At 40.8% G+C, this 19,692-nt stretch overlaps 1 protein-coding gene across 2 annotated transcripts in view; it reads right to left on the reverse strand.

Moving 5' to 3' along the window:
• LOC124255908 (serine/threonine-protein kinase SIK3-like) overlaps window positions 1-19,692 on the reverse strand; it is a 95,792-nt gene that overhangs the window by 5,320 nt on the left and 70,780 nt on the right. The window contains exons 13-15 of one of the 2 annotated variants that reach the window (XM_046689856.1): window positions 9,801-10,048; window positions 8,150-8,233; window positions 7,852-7,903 (exon numbers count right to left, since the gene is read on the reverse strand). In XM_046689856.1, the coding sequence (XP_046545812.1) occupies window positions 7,880-7,903; window positions 8,150-8,233; window positions 9,801-10,048 (356 nt within the window). In that variant the 3' untranslated portion in view covers window positions 7,852-7,879. The remainder of the gene's footprint in view (window positions 1-7,851; window positions 7,904-8,149; window positions 8,234-9,800; window positions 10,049-19,692) is intronic. The other variant, XM_046689855.1, reaches the window with a different exon arrangement.

A 19,692-nucleotide genomic window follows, 5' to 3' on the forward strand; every position in this document is an offset into this window, starting at 1 on the left:
AGGCTTATCTATGAGATATAATTTCTTGAAAGTATTTTTCAGGTCGTCAGTGCCCTGTCAGGACGATCTGAAAGGTTAGCGGTACAGCAGTGGAAGTTCACGCATTGATTACAGCCACTTTCTTATACATGATAAATAAAATACATATTAAAGTACATACATTTTGTTGTTATTTCAAAATTTTGGCCCTTAGTCATTATTAAGTTTCCGCACCTACCTATTTACACACAATAAATCCACAAATAAAAATGTAATTTTAGAGTAAAATTGATATTTTATGCTTATCCTGACTCATGCTCTTTTTTTGCTTGTCTTCTTCTTTAACATAGTGGAACACTTGTATCTCCCTAATTGAAGCTCCCTTCAATGTAAAATCACTAATTAGTACTCACCACGAAGTTACCTCCCTTCCACAAGCTGAACTGAGGGCCACCTCCACCCATGTGCCTCTCTCTCTCCTCATATACTGAGGCCCAACATTTGAATTTACAGGGAAATCCAAAGTGTTATGTGGGGAGGATGGGAGGGCACTTACCTCATGAGTCAGGATAAGTATAAAATATCAATTTTACTCTAAAAATTACATATTTTTCCTTATCCTGACTCATGCTCTTTTGCTTGTAGAATCCTAATGGAAAGGAGGTGGGAATATATAATACTTTGGATTTTAATAATTAGTGATTTGAACTGTGATGATTGTAATAACCCTATGGGAACTTCATAAAGGCACTGAACTGATGAATTCTGCTGCTAACTTATCAGCTGCCATATAAAGGTTAAGACTAATAGACTTAAGCTTGTTAATATGCTAGTATAAACTCCTTAGAGTGTGTTAGCTAAAAATATTTTAAGATATAAACATAGTACTCAAGCTTAAGATATGATAAAACTTAAGCTAATTATATAATAGCAAAACTCTTTAGAGTTTGTTAGCTAATATACTTATATGATATAGACATAGTGCTGAGCTTAAGATATGAATAAGCTTTAGCTACATATATAATAGCAAAACTCTGTAGAGTTTGTTAGCTAATATATTTTTTACAATATGAGTATAGTACTGTGCTTAAGCTATAATTAACTTAAGCTACATATATAATAGCCAAAACTCTGTAGAGTTTATTAGCTAATAGATTTATAATGTAACCATAGTACTAAGCTTAAGATATGATTAGACTTAAGCTAAATGTATATAGCAAAACTCCTTAGAGTTTATTAACTAATATACTTTTTTATGTTATAAACATAGTACTGAGCTTAAGATATGATTAAACTTAAGCTATATATATAAAAGCAAACTCCATTAGAGTTTGTTAGCTAATACATTTTATAATGTAACCATACTGCTTAAGATATGATGATGAAACTTAAGCTAATTATATAATAGCAAAACCCTTTAGAGTTTGTTAGCTAATATACTTATATGATATAAACCTAGTATTGAGCTTAAGATATGAAGGAAAACCTTAAGCTAAATATATAATAGCAAAAACCTTTTAGAGATTTTGTTAGCTAATATACTTATATGATATAAACATAGTATTGAGCTTAAGATATGAAGGAACCTTAAGCTACATATATAATAGCAAAACTCCGTAGAGTTTGTTAGCTAATACATGTTATAATGTAACCATAAAGCTTAAATATGATGAAACTTAGCGTCGTTGACTAATTAATACAGCGGCGTTCTGTGTTGTAAATAGCCTGTGCAATTGTCTTAGCGTAGTCTTATAGGCGGCATCTGGCATACAGTTGATAGACAACTTATCGCGATGTCTTGAACGGACTGACAGTAGCTATATATGACGAAAGTGGCTAGTATATGGAGACCTTGGAGGAGACTTCACCGGTGAACGCCGGAGACTTAGCGAAGCTCTCGAAGTATCCCTTCTAGATCTTCTGGGTGAAGTAGACTTGGAGCCACTTAGCCTTCGCGACCTTCGCGAAGGTATCGAGTCAAAGCCCGATTAGTATATATATATATATGGCTTGCTTCGCTGAACGGCCTCTGTGTTTAACAGGATGTGGGGAATTAGGTGAAGCGCTACTCCTCAGCGGCACGTCCCTTGTAACTGGTGAGGCTCTAGCTCCTTAGCGGAGGCGCCTGGGACTTCCTTAGCGAAGTGTTTATAGTCCGAACAATATATGAGCGTTAGCTTCATACAGGGTGTGGTTCTTGCTGGTTCTGCATAAGTAGAGCCGAGTAGATCATCCTATCATCTTCAGAAGTCGTGGTCACCGAAATCTGGTGATAAGAATCTTATTGATCGTTCTAGATCTATTAAGGCCAAGAACATACGCCTCTGGCGTTTGAACTTTCATGGCTTTATGGTAGGCTGTGTCCTCATTCTGTGGCACCGCGAGCAATCGGCAGGTCGATCGGAGGTAAAGTGATGGTGTCTGCATCGTCTTCCTTCATCAGGTATGTCTGCGCCGAAGTTGCCACTCTTGGAAGGTGAAGAGAGATCTAGGTTGTTTACCATCCAATATCGTATCTCAGCGTCTGAGAAAATGATGCCTCTATCATCTTCTATCCCAGCATCGCTGATGAGAGGTTGATGCTCTTCTGATGGTGGACTGTGTGTTTCTATCTCTATGTCGGGTGACGCTCGGGGAGACCTGACTGTAGACTTGTGTGCAGACTTGTGTGGTGACCTGTGAGGCGATCGGCGTGGTGATGTCACGAGGAGATCCGGTAGCGCCGCGAAGCAGAAGGCGATCGTCTTGGTGATCTCTCGTCTATTGGTTGACCTTCCGAGGAGACCTGTGAGGAGAATGTTGATAGCTTCGCGAAGCTCTTGTGTAGTCCCTCGAAGTCCTTCTGGGCGATGGCGATCTGTGGTCAGGTGTCCTTAGCGAAGCTTCCTCTGCATCGGTCCTGGGGAGCGGCGACTTGACCGCCAGCGAAGGCTTCCGTGAGGTCTGGTGGTCTGAGTCTGCATCTAAGGATGCAGCGAGGAAGGTGATGATCTATCCGCCGCGAAGGCCTTCGCGAGCTGTACATCTGGGTCCTTCCGGTCGAGGTGGTCTGCGACTTCCGCCGTGAAGGTGGCTTCGTCGTGGCTGCTACGCTGGCCGGGGGTGCCTCTGGGGTGTCGTCTGCGTTGGAACCTTCAGCGAAGGCTCAGGCCCTGGGCTGGCTGCTTCTCCAGTCTGTAGTGGCCCTCCATCATGATCATGATTTGCCGCAACAGTTCATCTGGGATGGTCTCGCGGCGGAAGTAGTCGGTGCCCTCTCTGCGATGTTAGCGGTGGGGCCCTCAGGGGAAGTCGTCTGACATCAGTGTAGAGACATCAGGCTGCATGGCTTATTCTCTGCTGATGTCATTGTAGCTGTCACCCGGTAAAGCTTCTTGTGGTATGCGTCCGGGGATGATGATCGGCTGATCTTCGTAGAGGCCCAGTTCAGTGGCTGGAACAATCTCGGTTGAGAAAGTCCTAGTAGACTTCGTTGATTTCCCCTCAGAGGTCGGCGCTGCCCTGGGGTCGCGAAGTCTGGCGTTGAGTGTTGGTAGCGGCAGGACCTTCAGGGAAGATCATCGAATATCAGCGTTGGTACATCAGGCTGCATGTTGATCTGCGCTGACATCACTGTTGCCGACATCGGTCATTCTTTTGATGTACATCAGGTATGATGATCGGCTGATCATCATACAGGCCCAAATCTGCGATGGGAACAATCTCGGCTGAGAAAGTTCTAGTAGACTTCGTTGATTTCCCCTCAGAGGTCGATGCTGCCCTGGGGGTGCGAAGTCTGCGTTGAGATGCAGTAGAAACCCTCTAGTCTTCGGCTGCGACGATGGGATGTCTGGGGAAGCAGGACGCTTCTTGGAGGCGGCGGACTACGTCCCACGCCTCTCCACCACTCTAGCGGAACACCACACGGGAGGGGGGTCGACCAACAGCAGTAGACTGGCGAGGGGTTCAGGTGTATCAGTCATGCTAGACTCTGCATACGCGACCTATCTGCTGCGCGTCTCAAACGCAAAGTAAATATTTATAAAAGGCAGAATTGGATAAATTAGTACCGCAACTGCAACGTGAATAAAATGAACATGGCGCAGTACAACTAGGGCATATTAAATGCGGATCAGCAGCAGAATAAAAAACGTAATCTGCAACAGTACAGAATTTTCATCAACGTAATCCACTGAAACAAACACGGCGTCCCGTGAATAAACAGTAGAAACACTCGACTAAATATCAATATATAATTGTTGAAGATACTAGCTAAACCTCTATAGATGTCTATAATGGGGTAACTAACTAAATATAATTAAAGGATATAGTGTGTCGGAGACACAGGCGCCTCGACGTCCAGCTCACTGGGTGAAGAAGGAGAGAGTGAGGCACATGGGTGGAGGTGGCCCTCGTTCCAGCGCTTGTGGAAGGGAGGTAACTCGTGGTGAGTACTAATTAGTGATTTTACATTGAAGGGAGCTTCAATTAGGGAGATAAGTGTTACTAAGCAAGAAGAAAAGACAAGCAAAATGAGCATGGAGTCAGGATAAGGAAAAATAGTTATAATCCTGTCCGGTCGCCATTTGCAAAATACATATTAAAGTATACATTTTGTTGTTATTTCAACCTATGTAACCTTAGTGTTGATTATATATATTTTATATTTATAGAACAAAAATGTAATTAAAATTACGCAATGCTAGGATATATTTCTTTGGGTTAAGTAATAGTGTTCTGTATTATATTTTACTGATGACTGCGTCAGAATTCATTCCGGAATATATTATTGTGCATGTTTGACCTTGATCGCCGGGAAACGTGTGCACAGCTGATTGCTATTTCCGGCTCAAATACACACGGTAATCTTAATCCCATAATACAATGCCCAGCAAAAACAACTTAGAACTTAAAAGGTAAATAACCTTGTCTAGTGATGTTTAATTGCAAATTTGACGTCTTTACTGACAAATTTGTCTTCTGTTGTTTTGAAACTCAGCTGATAATATATGCGCATATTACATAAGATGTAATACATTTGCCACATCAGACCTCAATTTATAATGATGAGTATTTACTCCAGACATGAGAAATGCCAAATGGGAACCTTTGTCGGGTAATCTGAGTGGTGTTACCACTAATTATACCTGCTATAAATTCATTAACTGACCATCAAGTGAATGATGACAAATAACATGTGTATCTTTACCACCAAACAAGGGTTACAGCAAGGGAGTAGTAATGGCTGTATTGCATGCAAGTTTGATTGTCTGAACAAAGCGTATGGACCGACACTGTTTTGATGATATGAGCGGAACTTCATTATTACTATATAAGCATTTGCTGTGTACTTAGTTAAAATCTGTATATACCTATCTACCTAAGTAAAATTTCAGATATTTTTGCAATGGCAAAGTGGGGGTGTTTATGGATTCAAATATATCAAATGTGTGTTTTGATATCATAGCATACTTAATAGACATCATATTTTTACATGATTAAATATCGGTAAAAATCACAGAAATAGGATCAAATTGGATCAGTCACTATACCATCCAACATTAGAAAATCTGAAAAAGCCTACACTGCTGGGATACTTTATTACAATCAAACAAGAACTACCGGGATAATTTCAAATAACGGCATCTGATGGGCATCCACCCTTCCTAATGTCCCACTGATTAGGTTGAAGAAATTCTACAAAGGTGGACAGTAGCCCAGTCCCGTGTCCGTCACTGTCAAGGGAGCAAGGGCTGACCAGTTTTGCTGCATAAGAAATACATATGAGCATTTGCTGTGTACTTACTTAAGTTAAACACTGTACAAAACTATTTACTAAGTAAAATTTTCAGATTTTTCTAGCAATGGCAAAGTGGGGTTGTTTAGTTTCACAGATTCAGATAAATCAAATGTGTATTATAAATATCATAGGTAATAGACATCATATTTTTACATGACATGATTAAATATTGAGGTAAAAAAACACAGAAATAGGATCAAATTGGATCAGTCACTATACTATCCAGACATAACAAAATCCTAATGTCCCACTGTTGAGGTTGAAGAAATTCTACCAAGGTGGACCGTAGCCCAGTCCCCGTGTCCATCACGGTCGAGGGAGCAGGTAATGACCAGCTTGCAGCTTGTTTCATAATTAGACTGTTGGCAAGAAACATTAATTGCTCTGGATCAGTGCCCCTTTAAAACATTCGAGACCACGCCTGAAGCCACCTAAATAATTACTTCATCTGAACTAACTGTTATCTGACATCTCATGAAATTTAAGCAATGTCTCATAATTTGACACCTCAAGTGATGAGACCTTACATAGAGGTCAACTAGCATAAGATGTGATCTTGGATTCTTCACATTGTAATCTTTAATACTTGCGTTATTTTGTACACTAACATTTTGAAAAGCAACTGTCACAGAGTGACCTTGACCTTGAATGTCATCGAATCACACGTGAGAACATTACTATCTATAAATTATTGTTGTGGTACAAGAGACATCTTCATGTCACACCAGCAAAACTTCCTGAAAGAAGCTACAGTCCGTTTGGCTCAAAAGCGGACCGATGAATTGCAATCTAACTCGAAAACTAATAAACATAACATACTCAATGAAACGCTGATCATCCGTTCTCGAACACCAGGCTGTCCCTTTCTCTGCCAGGTGTTCGAGAACGGATGGAGATGGCACAGCACAGGTTAATGAATAAATAACTTTGTCTGTGAACGTGCTTCTCGAACACCTGGCTGTCCCTTTCTCTGCACTCCTCCCTCATAACAAACAGTGAACTGTGTCAATATTTTAATGATAGTTTGTTAATCAACTTTTTTATTTTTAGGACAAAAATTCTGCAAAAACTCACAGAGTGGGTATGATGCTTTGATTATGATCAGCGTTTCATTGAGTATTTTATGTTTATTAGTTTTCGAGATTGCAATTCATCGGTCCGCTTTTGAGCCAAACGGACTGTAGTAAGAAATATCTTGACTCCCAGATGAGTGACCTTGTGATACAAATATGAATATCAAATCAAATGTAACATGCCAATGTTTTCTGATCAAAACTATTTCATAAAGGAATGACATTCATATTGTGTTCCAATACACCTAAGGCGATTACTTTACTGAGAGTCAATCATAAGTGATTGGAAACTCTGAAGATTCTCATTACTGAATTCAGAGTTCTGTGAAATTATCTTGTATGTTTCAGTTAGGGATGCCTAGTTCATGTTGAGTTGACCTTCAAGCGTAATTCAATCACATGCCAGAAAATTCCCAGGGGTATAATGGAGGCATATTAAACATCAAGTCTGGCTGAGGCAGCCAAATCTCAGAGAGGGTTCATAACGATATCCACAATATATACTAGCCAAATAAAGAAACTGTGCACACAGAAAATTCCTTCAGAATTGGAATACAACACAGAAAAGACAACATGATGTAGACACTTTATAAGCTGAAGTATCGGGCGTCCACAACATGTCAAAAGAACATGAACAATATCCGTAAAGATGACGTCAGAAGTTCAATATTGAGTCACACGTCGAAGTCACAAAGTCAATAATGGGTATGACCATCATGCGCGTGAAGCACAGCAGTGCATCGACGACACATAGAGGCTACCAAATTTTCCAAATGAAGGCCTGGGGAATGGTTTGGGACGTGGTCACTGCCGTCTGGAACCTGTGTCTGAGATGAGTCACCCGAATCCATCTATATATTTTCTGTGTGCACAGTTTCTTTATGTGGCCAGTATATAATGGGCAAATCATTTCTGGGCTCAGCTAACCCAAAAATCAAACAGACAGTTTTTGACGGCTTCCCATTCCCGAGTTAAAACAGATCTACAACAGCAAGATATGCAAGGGGAGGTAGCTCTCACTACAATGTTCCATGCAGGTTTGTTGTGGTCACTTAGCGTCTTGTTTTGGAGTCTAAAGTGAGAAGAAAAATTAAAAACAAAACTGAGAACGATCAAACGCAGGAAATCCAAATCATGAGAAAAATCATAAAGGGATACGACCAACAGATTACACGGGTGAAAACACAACAGAACATGCTGGCGTCACTGATTTCTACACTACAGGCATCATAAATGTTCTCATCTGAGGAAAGACGATAAACACTACACTACGCTACCATGTGATGTTGGTGTTTGGGAAACGGACAGCATGACTTACCTGAAGAGATTGTTGAAAGAGGGACATTGTGTGTTTTTGCTGCAGTTCTGCTTGTTTTTCTACATCCACTGAACCAGCTTGTTTCTGTCAGGCAAACATCATCATGTTGAACATGTGCAACAAGATGAAATACTTATATTACTCATGAAAGTCCACAACAACTTACTCACTGGGAAACAGCAAGGGTGCCCTCCCCAACTTAACCCAACAATTCTAGACTGAAGCAGATCTGGGCCCTCGGAACTTGGCCTTCAGGCTGACATCTGTCAGTCCCTTTACATACAACCTACCCCATCCTCGCCTCTCTATCACTAATGAATTACCCTGATGTCCACCCCCAACCATCCATCATCCCTGAGGTACCCTGATGTTCCAGCCCCAACCCTCCATCATCCCTGGCGTACCCTGATGTCCACCCCAACCCTCCATCATCCCTGAAGTACCCGGATGTCCACCCCAACCCTCCATCATCCCCTGAAGTACCCTGATGTCCACCCCCAACCCTCCATCATCCCTGAAGTACCCTAATTTTCACCCCCAAACATCCATCGTCCCTGGACGTATCCTGGTGTCCACCCCCAACCATCCATCGTCACTGGCGTACCCTGATGTTCCAGCCCCAACCATCCATCATCCTGGACGTATCCCGATGTCCACCCCCAACCCTCCATCGTCCCTGAAGTACCCTGATTTTCACCCCCAAACATCTATCATCTGGCGTATCCTGATGTCCACCCCAAACATCCATCGTCCCTGGCGTACCCTGATGTTCCACCCCCACCGTCCCCGGACGTATCCCGATGTCCACCCCAACCCTCCATCATCCCTGAAGTACCCTGATGTCCACCCCCAACCATCCATCGTCCCGGACGTATCCCGATGTCCACCCCAACCCTCCATCGTCCCTGAAGCTCCCTGATTTTCACCCCCAAACATCTATCATCTGGCGTATCCTGATGTCCACCCCTAACCATCCATTGTCCCTGGCGTGCCCTGATGTTCACCCCCAACCCTCCATCGTCCCTGACCCAAGTACTCCACAATGACCCCATTATTCCACCTCTGACCTCAGTAATCCACCCTGACCCTATGCTCCCTCCGACCCCAGTATTCCACCCTGACCCCAGTAATCCACCCCTGATCCCAGTATTCCACCCTGACCCCTATACTCCCTCCCGACCCCAGTAATCCACCCCTGATCCCAGTATTCAACCCCTGACCCCTATACTCCCTCTCCGACCCCAGTATTCGGCCTGACCCCAGTATTCCACCCTGACCCCCTATACTCCCTCCCACCCCAGTATTCCACCCCTGACCCCTATACTCCCTCCCGACCCCAGTATTCCACCCCTGACCCCAGTAATCCACCCCTGATCCCAGTATTCCACCCCTGATCCCAGTATTCCACCCCTGACCCCCATACTCCCAACCCCCACCCCAGTATTCCACCCCTGACCCCAGTAATCCTTTTGATGTTCCACCCCCCAACCCTCCACCCTGATCCAAGTATTCCACCCCTGACCCCTATTCCTCCCTCCGACCCCAGTAATCCACCCCTGATCCCAGTATTCCAACCTGACCCCAGTACTCCACAATGACCCCATTATTCCACCCCTGACCCCAGTATTCCACTCTGATCCCAGTACTCCACCTGCAGTTCTTGGCATTCCTGCTGAATGGCCTTGACACTGTTCTGACTGTTGTGTCGCGACCCCTGACCCTGCTGTTGTTGCTGCTGCTGTTGTTGCTGCTGTGCACCAAGGGTCTGATTGAAGATCTTCTCCAGGTGAAGCTGCTGGTACTTCGGCAGGTTGGCCAGACCGTCGCTAGCTCGCCTTACTGGTGAAAACCGCTCGTTGGGAAGATGGAGTGTGGTGATGTCCTTGAAGGAGTCACGAGCTGCAATAGGAAGTTTGTCAGTATGAAGATCAATCACTCAGTATATATATATATATATGGGCGTCTAATGTCTGAAGTTTGTCAGTAAGAAGATCAATCCCTCAGTATATATATATATGGAAGTCTAATGTACGAAGTTTGTCAGTATGAAGATCAATCACTCAGTATATATATATATGGAATATCTAATGTAATGCGAAGTTTGTCAGTATGAAGATCAATCACTCAGTATATATATATATATGGGTGTGTCTAATGTATGAAGTTTGTCAGTATGAAGATCAATCACTCAGTATATATATATATATGGGTGTCTAATGTACCGAAAGTTTGTCAGTATGAAGATCAATCACTCAGTATATATATATATATGGGTGTCTAATGTCTGAGAAGTTTGTCAGTATGAAGATCAATCACTCAGTATATATATATATATATATATATATATGGGTGTCTAATGTACCTGAAGTTTGTCAGTATGAAGATCAATCACTCAGTATATATATATATATATATATGGGCCTAATGTATAAAGTTTGTCAGTATGAAGATCAATCACTCAGTATATATATATATATATATATGCTGTCTAATGTATAAAGTTTGTCAGTATGAAGATCAATCACTCAGTATATATATATATATATATGGAAACGTCTAATGTAAAAGTTTGTCAGTATGAAGATCAATCCCTCAGTATATATATATATATATGAGTCTAATGTACTACGAAGTTTGTCAGTATGAAGATCAATCACTCAGTATATATATATATATATATATGTATGAAGTCTAATGTCTGAAGTTTGTCAGTATGAAGATCAATCACTCAAGTATATATATATATATGGGCCTAATGTAACGAAGTTTGTCAGTATGAAGATCAATCACTCAGTATATATATATATATATATAATGTAATGTCTAAGTTTGTCAGTATGAAGATCAATCACTCAGTATATATATATATATATATATGGAAGTCTAATGTATGGAAGTTTGTCAGTATGAAGATCAATCACTCAATATATATATATATATATATATATATGGGTGTCTAATGTCTGAGAAGTTTGTCAGTATGAAGATCAATCACTCAGTATATATATATATATATATATATGTCTAATGTCTGAAGTTTGTCAGTATGAAGATCAATCAACTCAGTATATATATATATATGGGTGTCTAATGTAATGAAGTTTGTCAGTATGAAGATCAATCAGTATATATATATATATGTAATTTTTGAGTAAAATTGATATTTTATACTTATCCTGACTCATGCTCTTTTGCTTGTCTCCTTCCTCTTGCATAACATAGTGGAACACTTGTATCTCCCTAATTGAAGTTCCCTTCAATGTAAAATCACTAATTAGTACACCATGAAGTTACCTCCCTTCCACAAGCTGGAACGAGGGCGAGGTAGCCACCTCTACCCATGTGCCTCACTCTCTCCTCATATACTGAGCCCAACATTTGAATTTACAGGGAAATCCAAAGTGTTATTTTGGGGAGGATGGGAGGGCTGACCTCATGAGTCAGGATAAGTATAAAATATCAATTTTACTCAAAAAATTACATATTTTTCCTTATCCTGACTCATGCTCTTTTGCTTGTAGAATCCAACAGATTGGAGGTGGGAATATATAATACTTTGGATTTTAATAATTAGTGATTTGAACTGTGATGATTGTAATAACCCTATGGGAACTTCATAAAGGCACTGAACTGATGAATTCCTGCTGCTAACTTATCAGCTGCCATATAAAGGTTATTACAATGTACTTATTATGATATAGACATAGTGCTGAGCTTAAGATATGAATAAGCTTTAGCTACCTATATAATAGCAAAACTCTGTAGAGTTTGTTAGCTAATATATTTTTACAATATGAGTATAGTACTGTGCTTAAGATATAATTAACTTAAGCTACATATATAATAGCCAAAACTCTGTAGAGTTTATTAGCTTATAGATTTATAATGTAACATATAGTACTAAGCTTAAGATAAGATTAGACTTAAGCTCAAATGTATATAGCCAAAAAAACTCCTTAGAGTTTATTAACTAATATACTTTTATGTTATAACCATAGTACTGAGCTTAAGATATAATTAAACTTAAGCTATATATATAATAGCAAAACTCCGTAGAGTTTTGTTAGCTAATACATTCATCATAATGTAACCATACTGCTTAAGATATGATGAAACTTAAGCTAATTGTATAATAGTAAAAAACCCTTTAGAGTTTGTTAGCTAAAATACTTATATGATATAAACCTAGTATTGAGTTTATGAAGAAACCTAAAGCTACATATATAATAGCAAACACTCAGTAGAGTTTGTTAGCTAATATACTTATATGATATAAACATAGTATTGAGCTTTGAAGGAAACCTTAAGCTACATATATAATAGCAAAAACTCCGTAGAGTTTGTTAGCTAATATACTTATATGATATAAACATAGTATTGAGCTTAAGATTTGAAGGAAAACTTAAGCTACATATATAAGCAAAACTCTGTAGAGTTTGTTAGCTAATACAAGTTATAATGTAACCATAAAAGCTTAAATTATGATGGAAACTTAAGCCAAATATATAATAGCAAAAACTCTTTTAGGAGTTTTGATAGCTAATATACCTATATGATATAAACATAGTACTGCGCTTAAGATATGAATAAGCTTAAGTTACATATATAATAGCAAAAAACTCCGTAGAGTTTGTTAGCTAATACATGTTATAATGTAACCATATTGCTTAAGATATGATGAGACTTTAAGCCAAGTGTAAAAACTCTTTAGAGTTTGTTAGCTAATATACTGATATGATATAAAACCCCAAACTCTGTAGAGTTTGTTAGCTTTATATATTTTTACAATCTGAGTATAGTACTATGCTGAAGATATAATTAAGTTAAGGTAAATATATAATAACCAACTCTGTAGAGTTGTTAACTTATATATTGTATGATGTAATATAATCATAGTACTGTGATGATAAAAGAAGCTTAAGCAAATTATATATAGCATGTAGCTATTTAGTACTGTTATAAGATAAGTAAAATCTGTAAGATTGACTTATCTTCTCCGAGGAACTGTCAACTGTTGTAAGCGAGGACCATGGGATCCCGAATTGGTGGATACCTGAGACGTCCTGCATTGATGATATCTCTCAGATAATGGTTGGCAACCACCATATCGGATCTCAGAAAATAAAGCCTCCATTATTTCAAATAATATTGTGTAGATCAATTGGTAGCAGTTAAGCGCTCTAATATCATGAGTATTAGAAGCTCATGGAGGGTCTGGATTGGGTCCATCCGTCTTGTATGCCATTAAGTATGACAGTTCTGATCCAAGCGGAGATATAGTGCATTGAGATTTCATTTCAAGTAAGTTGATGATAGAGGAAATAATCTGTTGTATTATTCCCTTCTGTTTCCAGTTCGGTGGAGATAAATTTACAGCAGTGTTCTTACTGGCCATCGCATTGATAGAATCATCGTATCCTTAGGTCCAAGTATGTCATCCAGGCGTGTTCATAAACCTCACTTGTGAGGTGTTGGAGCACTATATTCAGATCCCCAAGTTGGAGAGGGGTGAAACTTCCGTTTTAATTCTCCAATCAGAAAAGTTTAAAAGTGGGTTTACTAACCATCTAGTTGTGTTAGTAGCTTGATTATGAAATTCAGCTGTAGTCTGAGGCGGCTGTGGATTTAGATCCACTTGTATCACGTCGTCCTAGGTTATTAAGCTGCGAAGTCCTTGTGATGTAGGTGCATAACCAGGTGTGTCTGTCCTCGAACTGAACTTTATGTAAAATTGCCTGACTGCGTGCCCTCGTCCTAACTTGACGGGGGAGGCCTCCTAACCTGAAGAAAGCAGCACAATCATGAAGGTTCAGATTAACTGGACTGTAGGAGGCTTGCTTTCGTTCACTGATATATAGTTGTCGCTTATAGCGTAAGTCTTGAACTGTGAACTAAGATGCGACCTCTCGTGGAATGCGATTTGTCCATAGCCGGTCCAATCAGAACAAGGCATTCTGATTCTGTAGAATACCAGCGCTGTGATGTCACCCGGTGTAGCAGGAAAAAACCTTGTATAAAATCTTGCGTCGTTGATATTAGCATGTCGTCGGTCTTCGTAGCTTCCGAAGTTACCCGAGTGACCAAAATGTTTGAGGAGTTAGGCCTTGAAGCCTCCGGCGAAAATACCTCGCTCTGTAATATTAATGCTGGGGTAGGTTATTTTCCTGGCTGTTGCGTGAATGTAATTTCAGTTTTGAATATAATTCCGACTTCCTTATATAAAAGGTACAATAAACTTGCAAGTTGTCAGCTTGTAGACTGTATACATGAATGTATCGTCATATTTGTAGAATTAAAGCTGAACCTGTACATATTTCTTCTCAGAAACTTTGGCGATTATGAGTTATAGCTCCCATAACAAGGCTGCTGTTCAATTTTCGATATTAGTTGTCTGCAGATCCTGCGTAATGGTCCGCATGTAGATAATCGTGATTGCAAGTAGTCCGGGATTGCATATTCTAGCAATCTATCACGGAAAAGTTGATTTCTGTGAAAGATCTCTACAGCGTCGGTGATTAATTAATATAGCGGCGTTCTGTGTTGTAAATAGCCACCACATGCGGTGTCTTACGGCGTAGGCTTATAGGCGCGCATATGGCATACAGTTGATAGACAGCTTATGCGATGTCTTGAACGGACTGGCGAGTAGCTATATATGACGAGTGGCTACTATGGCATGGAGACCTTGGAGGAGAATTCCTCGGTGGGCGCGGAGACTTAGCGAAGCTCTCGAAGTATCCATTCTAGATTTCCTGTGTGAGGTAGACTTGGAGCCACTTAGCCTTCCAGCGACCTTAGCGAAGAGTGTATCGAGTCAGAACCCGATCAGTATATATATAATATATGGCTTGCTTGGCCATGCCAAGCGACCTCTGTGTTCAACAGGGGTGAGTGAGTGTTTGTTTTCTGCGCGCACTCAGCAATATGTGGGGGTCGGTGAAGCGCTTCTCCTCCGTGAAGCGTCCCTTGTAACTGGTGAGGGCTCTAGCTCATGCGCCGAGGTGGCCTGGGACTTCCTTAAGCGAAGCGTCTAGAATCCGATCAATATATGGCCGTTAGCTTCATACAGGAGTGTAGTTCTTGCTGGTTCTGCATAAGTAGAGCCGAGTAGATCATCCTATCATCTTCAGAGTAGGTGTCCACGAAATCTGGTGATAAGAATCTCATTGATCGTTCTAGATCTATTAATGCACCTAAGAACATCGCCTTTGGCGTTTGAACTGTTATGGCTTTATGGTAGGCTGTGTCCACATACTGTGGCACCGCAGCAATCGAGTCGATCGGAGGTAAGGTGATGGCGTCTGCCTCGTCTTCCTTTATCAGGTATGTCTACGCCGAGTTGCCACTCTTGGAAGGTGAAGAGATCTAGGTTGTTTACCATCCAATATCAGTATCTCAGCGTCTGAGAAAATGATGTCTCCATCATTTTCTATCCCAACATCGCTTATGAGATGTTGATGCTCTTCTGATGGTGGACTGTGTATTTCTATCTCTATGTCGGGGTGGCGGGGAGAGCTGACTGTAGACTTGTGTGCAGACTTGTGTGGTGACCTGTGAGACGATCGGCGTGGTGATGTACGAGAAGATGCGGCCGTTAGCGGCGCGGAGATCGTGTTGGTGATCTCGCGTCTATGGGTTGACCTTCGGAGACCTGTGAGGGAGAATGTTGATAGCTTCGAAGCTCTTGTGTAGTCAGGTGTCGCCGAAGGCCTTCGGGCGAAGGCCGCTAGCTTCCTCTGCGTCGGTCCTGGGAGCGGCGATTTGACCTTCGAAGGCTTCCGTGAGGTCTGATGGTCTGAGTCCGCATCTAAGGATGAAGCCGAGGAAGGTGATGATCTATCCCAGCCCGAAGGCGCCGAGCTGTACATCTGGGTCCTTCGTGGAGGTGGTCTGCGCACTTCGCCAGCGAAGGTGGCTCCGTCGTGGCTGTTGCGCTGATGGGGGTGCCTCTGGGGGTGTGCGTCTGCGTTGGAACCTTCGAAGGCTCAGGCCTTAGGCTGGCTGCTTCCCAGTCTGTAGTGGCCCTCCATCATGATCATGATTTGCCGCAAAAGTTCATCTGGGATGGTCTGCGACGAATTAGTCGGTGCCCTCTCTGCGATGTTAGCGGCCGGGGCCCTCAGGGGAAGTGGAATCTACAGCGTCAGTGTATAGACCTTAGGCTGCATGGCGATCTCTGCTGATGTCACTGTAGCTGTCTCGGTCGCTTCTTGTGGCGTGCGTCGGGATGATGATCGGCTGATCATCAGTAGAGAGGCCAGTTCAGCGGCTGGAACAATCTCGGTTGAGAAAGTCCTAATAGACTTCGTTGATTTCCCCTCAGAGAATTACGGCTGCCCTGGGGTCTGAAGTCCTCGTTGCCTGTTGTCGACATCGGTCATTCTTTTGATGTACATCAGGTATGATGATCGGCTGATCATCATACAGGCCCAAATCTGCGGCCAGGGAACAATCTTCGGCTGAGAAAGTTCAAGTAGACCGTTGATTTCCCCTCAGAATTGGCGTTGAGATGCAGTAGAAACCCTCTAGTCTTCGGCCTGCGACGATGGGATGTCTGGGGAAGCAGGACGCTTCTTAGAGGCGGCGGACTCGTCCCGCATCTCCACCACTCTAAGCGGAACACCAGGCGCGGGAGGGTCGACCAACACAAGCAGTAGACTGGCGAGGGGTTCAGGTGTATCAGTCATGGCTAGACTCTGCATCGCGACCTATCTGCTGCGGCGTCTCAAACGCAAAAGTAATTATTTATTAAAGGTAGAATTGGATAAATTAGTATCGCGAACTGCTGCGTGAATCACATGAAACATGAAGCAGTACAGCTAGGGGCATATTAAATGCGGATCAGCAGCAGAATAAAAAGCGTAATGTGCAACAGTACAGAATTTTATCAGCGTAATCCACTGAAACAGCAGCGTCCGTGCATAAACAGTAGAAACACGGCTAAATATCAATATATAATTGTTGAAAGATACTAGCTAAACCTCTATAGATCTCTATACGCAGGTAACTAACTAAATATAATCAAAGGATATAGTGTGTCGGGAGACACAGGGCGCCTCCACGATCCAGCTCACTGGGGAAGAAGGAGAGTGAGGCACATGGGTAGAGGTGGCCCTCGCGTTCCAGCTTGTGGAAGGGAGGTAACTTCGTGGTGTACTAATTAGTGATTTTACATTGAAGGGAACTTCAATTAGGGAGATACAAGTGTTCCACTATGTTAGCAAGAGGAAGGGAGACAAGCAAAAGAGCATGAGTCAGGATAAGGAAAAAATATATATATATGGGTGTCTAATGTATAAAGTTTGTCAGTATGAAGATCAATCACTCAGTATATATATATATATATATGGGCGCCTAATGTATAAAGTTTGTCAGTATGAAGATCAATCACTCAGTACATATATATATATATATATAACGCCTAATGTATAAAGTTTGTCAGTATGAAGATCAATCACTCAGTATATATATATATATATATATGGGTGTCTTATGTCTGAAGTTTGTCAGTCACTAAGATCAATCACTCAGTATATATATATATATATATGGAAGCCTAATGTCTGAGAAGTTTGTTATTTATGACTGGATATTCCTATGTTTGGCTGGCTCAAGATGTTGGTGATCCTAATCATTTTCTTTACATTTTCAAGCAGCACCTAATTGATAATGTTATTTACAAGACTGGCATTATTCAATCAATAATTCATCTTTTCTTGAGCACTATAAACAGCGAAGCTATCCCTTCTACAACCGGAAATGTACATATAAAGCCGCTTAAGGGATAGAGACCTGGGAAGAGCTTTCTGTAAAATGAGAATATCACTCCACGATTTTGTTATAAACAGGAAAAGGTGTGAGAATGGTGTAAGTCACTTATATACAATTTGTCCTCATTGTTATTGTGGTACGGAAGATGAGCTTCATGTATTACTTTCTGTCATTGCTATTCATAGTGTGATAAATTTGTTAAATAGTACAAATATGAACGTTATTAAATCTGCTGCATGATATCTAAAAATGTATTTAATACCAGGTCCCACACGGACCCAGTTGTATTCTGTCGTGTTGTTGTACAATAGGCCATGTGGCCAGACTACTGAATAAACTACTTGATTATATGCTTTTCAATTTGAAGATCATTCAGAAGAAATTTATCAATTTGAAGATCATTCAGAAGAAATTTATCAATTTCAAGATCATTCAGAAGAAATTTATCAATTTGAAGACCATTCAGAAGAAATTTATCAATTTGAAGATCATTCAGAAGAAATTTATCAATTTGAAGACCATTCAGAAGAAATTTATCAATTTGAAGACCATTCAGAAGAAATTTATCAATTTGAAGACCATTCAGCTATGTTTATCAAACTGAAGACCTTTCAGTATATGTTTACCTACTTGAAGATTATTCAGTGGATGTTTATCAATTTGAGTTGACAAAGCCTTTCAACCAGCTTATATTTGTTTGCTTTAACAATATTTTCACATGGTTGGTTTTGTCTGTGTCGCTAAATTTACAGTTGTCTGTTACATTTCATAAACACTACCAGCTGGTTCCAAGTCAAGATTGAATTTATCTTAAAGACTCCTAACATACTAGTGATCCTTTAAAGATGTAAAATTTGCAAATGCATTTTGTGCATTTCACAAAAGACTTGAAAGAACAACATGTTTTTTCTTTATTTTTTGTGCAGTAACAAACAACCAGGAACATGTGATAAATGGCTTAACCAATTATTTTCGATGATTGATCGGTTGTAATGAACCAATCATCAATTATGAGATTTTAACCAATTCCTAACACTGTGGGCTACCCCACCGTCCGGGCTTGAAATGGGATGAAGGAAGGATGAAAGCAAGTGGAGGAGACCAAGACAGTATTAGCCTCTGTCTATGTCCCACTTCATGTCATGGCTTCACCAGGAGAAGCCAGACTTCATCAGAACAACATACTGTCAAGACCCTCAATACAGGATAATGAGAGTGGTCTTAGATGGCTGACACCACTGAAGTTGCTGACAAAACTGGAGATATCATTCATTGGATTCGAAATGTCCCCAAATCTATTTTGTAACCAGTGTATGACAATTCCCTATGTGTATGGGTATTCACTTGTTAAGGGCGATGGGATTAACCAATCTGTGCATTATGTGTATTCACTTGTTAAGGGCGATGGGATTAACTAAACTGTGCATTATGTGTATTCACTTGTTAAGGGCGATGGGATTAACCAATCTGTGCATTATGTGTATTCACTTGTTAAGGGCGATGGGATTAACCAATCTGTGCATTATGTGTATTCACTTGTTAAGGGCGATGGGATTAACTAATCTGTGCATTATGTGTATTCACTTGTTAAGGGCGATGGGATTAACCAATCTGTGCATTATGTGTATTCACTTGTTAAGGGCGATGGGATTAACCAATCTGTGCATTATGTGTATTCACTTGTTAGGGCGATGGGATTAACTAATCTGTGCATTATGTGTATTCACTTGTTAAAGGCGATGGGATTAACTATAGTCTGTTTGGCTCAAAAG

This window comes from Haliotis rubra, unplaced genomic scaffold, assembly GCF_003918875.1.
Source record: "Haliotis rubra isolate DU_JTF1 unplaced genomic scaffold, ASM391887v1 Scf611, whole genome shotgun sequence".
NCBI classification, from domain to species: Eukaryota; Metazoa; Mollusca; class Gastropoda; order Lepetellida; family Haliotidae; genus Haliotis; species Haliotis rubra.